This window comes from Coturnix japonica, unplaced genomic scaffold, assembly GCF_001577835.2.
Source record: "Coturnix japonica isolate 7356 unplaced genomic scaffold, Coturnix japonica 2.1 chrUnrandom739, whole genome shotgun sequence".
In the NCBI taxonomy this organism is placed as follows: Eukaryota; Metazoa; Chordata; class Aves; order Galliformes; family Phasianidae; genus Coturnix; species Coturnix japonica.
The window spans coordinates 6,378-10,818 of NW_015440100.1; the positions used below are offsets into that span (position 1 = coordinate 6,378).

The 4,441-nt window shown below is 67.5% G+C and overlaps 1 protein-coding gene across 1 annotated transcript; it reads left to right on the plus strand.

Annotated features, from left to right (window-relative positions):
* Positions 1-1,085: 1,085 nt before the first annotated feature.
* Positions 1,086-3,348, plus strand: ECSIT (ECSIT signaling integrator). Its single transcript, XM_032441903.1, has 3 exons — positions 1,086-1,600; positions 1,683-1,972; positions 2,977-3,348. The coding sequence occupies exons 1-3, from the start codon at positions 1,240-1,242 to the stop codon at positions 3,346-3,348; spliced, it is 1,023 nt and encodes a 340-aa protein (XP_032297794.1). The 5' UTR covers positions 1,086-1,239.
* The last annotated feature ends 1,093 nt before the right edge of the window (positions 3,349-4,441 follow it).

Sequence of the window (4,441 nt, forward strand, 5' to 3'; positions counted from 1 at the left end):
GGGTTCAGGGTTTAGGATTAGGGTTAGGGTTGGGGGGGTAAGGTTAGGGTTAGGATTAAGGGGGTTATGGTTTAGGGTAGGGTTAGGATTAGGGGGGTTAGGGTTGGGGTTAGGGTTAGGTTATATTAGGGTTATAGGGTCAGGGTTAGGGTTAGGATTAGGGGTTAGGATTATAGGGTTGGGGTTATTGTTAGGGTTAGAGTCAGAGTTTAAGGTTTAGGATTAGGGTTAGGGTTGGGGGTGGTTAGGTTAGGGTTAGGATTAAGGGGGTTATGGTTTAGGGTAGGGTTAGGATTAGGGGGGGTCAGGGTTAGGGTTGGGTTTAGGGTTAGGGTTAGGTTACATTAGGGTTATAGGGTCAGGGTTAGGGTTAGGGGTTAGGGGTTAGGATTATAGGGTTGGGGTTATTGTTAGGGTTAGGTTTGGGTTTAGGGTTTAGGATTAGTTTTAGGGTTGGGGGGGGTTAGGTTAAGGTTAGGATTAGGGGGGTTACGGTTTAGGGTTAGGTTACGGTATGGTTATAGGGTCAGGGTTAGGGTTATGGGTTAGGATTATAGGGTTAGGGTTCTTGTTAGGGTTAGGATTGGGGTTAGGGTTAGAGTCAGGGTTTAGGGTTTAGGATTAGGGTTAGGGTTGGGGGTGGTTAGGTTAGGGTTAGGATTAGGGGGGTTATGGTTTAGGGTAGGGTTAGGATTAGGGGGGTTAGGGTTGGGTTTAGGGTTAGGTTATATTAGGGTTATAGGGTCAGGGTTAGGGTTAGGGGTTAGGATTATAGGGTTTCGATTATTGTTAGGGTTAGGTTTGGGTTTAGGGTTTAGGATTAGTGTTAGGGTTGGGGGGGGTTAGGTTAAGGTTAGGATTAGGGGGGTTAGGGTTTGGGTTAGGTTAGGGTAGGGTTATAGGGTCAGGGTTAGGGTTAGGGGTTAGGATTATAGGGTTAGGATTGGGGTTAAGGTTAGGATTAGAGTCAGGGTTAGGGTTAGGGTTGGGGGTGGTTAGGTTAGGGTTAGGATTAGGGGGGTTATGGTTTAGGGTAGGGTTAGGATTAGGGGGGGTCAGGGTTAGGGTTGGATTTAGGGTTAGGGTTAGGTTACGTTAGGGTTAGGGTTAGGGTCAGGGTTAGGGGTTAGGATTATAGGCTTAGGGTTCTTGTTAGGGTTAGGATTGTGTTTAGGGTTATGGGGGTTGTTCTGCTGCCCTCACCCTGTGTCTCCACCCCCTCCCCAGGCCGCCCGCCCCATGTCCCATCGCAGCGCTGATGCCCCGGATCCCCCCCCCCATCCCGGCCCTGGTTCCACCCCCCATAATGAGGATCAGGAGGATCAGGAGGAGCAGGACGGCCCCAAAACCTTCGCGGCTGCTCTGTCTGAGCTGGAGCGGAGCCCAGGACGGCGAATGGGGCGCCTGGAGCTGGTGGCGGCGGCGCTGGCAGCGATGCCGGCCATGGGGGTGGCCCGGCAGCTGGACGCCTACAACCGGCTGCTGCGGCTCCTGCCCCAGGGGCCCTGGGTCCCTCGTGGGGCCCTTCATCGACTCTTCGCCCCCTTCCCCCGGCAGCAGGAGTGTGGGCTGCAGGTGCTGGAGCAGATGGAGAGATACGGTGAGGGCGGCTCTGCTGGGCTGTAGGGGATGGGAACAGCCCCCACGTGCCCCCTGACCGTGTCCCCCCTCCCCTGGCCCAGGGGTGATGCCCAACGCAGAGACGCGGTTCCTGCTGCTCTCCATCTTCGGGCCCCGCAGTCGCCCCGTACGTAAGTGCCAGCGGATGCTGTACTGGCTGCCGCGCATGAAACACGCCAACCCCCACCCGCTGCCCGCTCAGCTGCCCCCCCCCGGGTTGGCTGCCGCCTGCCTGGGGCTGCGCCGCATCGCCAACGACCTCAGCGCCACGATCAGCATCTACCAGGTGGGGGGTGTCACGTGGGGGGGGCAAAGGGAAGACATTGGGGACAAGGGGTGGGGGGTTATGGGGGTACACGGGGTTGGGAGGCAGAGTGGGGGGGGACGAGGGTGGAGGGTCCGGCGGGGCCCGAAGGCGAAAAAAGGAGCCCAAGGGGGGGAGGGGGGAGGGCGGACAGGGGGGGTAGGCCAGAGGGGACGCAGGGAAGGGGCCGGCGGGCCCCAAGGCCAAAAGTAGCCCAGGGAGGGGGGAGGGGGGGACACAGGGGGAGCAAGAGGGGAGCGTTCCGGCGGCCCGAAGGCCAAAAGGAGCCCAAGGGGGGGGGAGGGAGGGGGGCACAGGGGGGGGAGGCAAGCAGGTGCGGAAGGGGCCGTCGTGGCCCGAAGGCCAAAAGGAGCCCAGGAGGCAGGGGGAGCCAGGGGGAGGCAGCCGGAGGGGGGACAACGAGGGCTCAGCGCAGCCCTACATTGTTGGTGAGTGACAGGGGGACCCAGGGAACCTGGGCCGCGGGGGGGAGTTGCAGCTCAGCCCTATGAGCCCGTCTGTGCTTTGCAGGCATCCAGAGCCCGGAGCAGCAGGAGCTGCGCCAGCACGGCCCCGAGCGCCCCCGGGGGAGGGACCGGGCCCAGGGGGCGTGCGCAGCACCCGCCGGCGCGACGACGAGGCTGCGGCGGGACCGTCGGCCCCCCCCCCCCCCCCCCCCCCACCACCGGCGCGCGTGAGCGGGGGACACGGGGGGGGAGGGGGAAGGGGAGAGGGGGACCCCCGAGGCCCACCGCAGAGGGGAATCCAGCCCCACCAGCAAAGCCCGGGGGCCCCGCAGACCGCCCCCCGACCCCGAGCGCAGCGGGAGGAGCCCCCGGGGACCGGGACTGCGACCGGGAGCGGGGCCCAGGGAGGACAAGGGAGGGAAGGGAGGAGGGAAGGCAGGGGGGGGAGAAGAAAGAGACAGGGAGACCCGCGCGGCCCCCCCCGCGCGGGAGGGGCCGGAGGAGCCGGCCACCCCCCCCGCGCCGGCCACAGGGGAGGAGGGCCCGCGGCGGGCGCGCGGGGGCATGGCGAGGGGCCGGTGACCAGCGAACTTGGCCAAGTGGATCGCGGGGCTGCAGGAAACAAACCCCGTCCTGGGTCAGACGCCCGTCATCTTCCGCCTGGGGGAGGGGGATTCTGCTGCTGGAGACCCCGGAGACGGGGATGAACTGAACCTGGAGGGGGAGGGGACGGCCAAACTGGAGCCCCCCGAGGAGGAAGCTGGGGCACAGAGCACAGGGGGAGGGGGGGAGGGAGGGGCGGGGGGCAGGGGCAGCGGGGGGAGGGGGCAAGAAAGGGGGCGGAGGGGGGAAGCCGCGGGAGGGAGGGGCAAGAAGGGGTCGGAGGGGGAGCCGCCGGAGGGAGGGGCAAGGAAGGGGGGCGGAGGGGGAGCGCCGGGAGGGGACAGGGGCAGGTGAGGGGGAGGGGAGCCGCGGGAGGGGAGGGAGCAAGGCAAGCGGGCAGGGGGGAAGCACCGGGAGGAGGGGGGGGGCAAGGAAGGGGGCAGGCGGGGGAGCCGCGGGAGGGAGGCGGCAGGGAAGGGGGCAGGGGGGCCGAGCCGCCGGAGGGGGGGCAAGGATAGGGGGCAGGGGGAGCCGCCGGGAGGGGAGGGGCAAGAAGGGCGGAGTGGGAGCCGCGGGAGGGAGGGCAATGGAAGGGGCAGTGGGGAGGCCGCCGGGAGGGAGGGGCAAGAAAAGGGCGGCAGGGGGGAGCCGGGGGAGGGAGGGGCAAGAAAGGGGGCGGAGGGAGCCGCCGGGAGGGCCGTGGGGAAGAAGGGGGGCGGAGGGAGCCGCCGGGAGGGAGGGGCAGAAAGGGGGCAGGGGGGGGCCGCGGAGGGGAGGGCAAGGAAGGGGGCGGGGGGGAGCCGCAAGGAATGGGGGGAAGGGGGGCAAGAAAGGGGGCGCAGGGGAGCCGCCGGGAGGGGCGGGGCAGAAAGGGGCTGGGGGGAGGGGGCAAGAAAGGGAGACAGAGCGGAGGGTGGGGGGGCGGCGGAGGGGAGTCCGGGGGGCGCAGCGGGCGGCGGGGGGGGCCGAGGAAGGGAGGGGAGGAGGAGGGGAAGAGAGGAGAAGGGGGGGGAAAGAGGGGGAAGGGGGAAGAGAGGGGAAGGGGGTGGGAAAGGACGCGGGCAAGTACGGGAAGGGCAAAGGGGACGGCGCGGCGCACGGACGCGCAGGAGGGCTCGGAAGCAGAGCCGCGGCGCGAAAGCCGAGGCCCGCCAGGGGGGCAGGGGACGGCCGGCGCGCGCGGTGGAGGGCGGCAGCAGCGCGTGGGGCCCGGGGGGGTGCCCCCGGGGAGGGGGGCACCGGTAGCACCGGGGGCCCCCGGAAGCGCGCCCAGCGGGACCGGTTGACAGGACGGCGGCGGCCAAACGGGAACCCGGACCGAACCGGGCGAGGCCAGGTGAGCCGGAAGTGAAGCGCCAGGGGGCCGGCGGCGGACCCGGAGGCGGACCGGACCGGCGGCGGCGGGAGCACGGAAAGAAAGACGACGGAGGCGGGGACCGGGGGGCAG

What these genes read in the sequence shown, in the direction of transcription:
- ECSIT (XM_032441903.1), top strand. Translation starts at nt 1,240, where the DNA reads ATGTCCCATCGCAGCGCTGATGCCCCGGATCCCCCCCCCCATCCCGGC. An exon ending in GGAGCAGATGGAGAGATACG is followed by an intron (nt 1,601 to 1,682) that starts GTGAGGGCGGCT and finishes CCCCTGGCCCAG; the next exon opens with GGGTGATGCCCAACGCAGAG. An exon ending in AGGGGTGGGGGGTTATGGGG is followed by an intron (nt 1,973 to 2,976) that starts GTACACGGGGTT and finishes GGCCGGTGACCA; the next exon opens with GCGAACTTGGCCAAGTGGAT.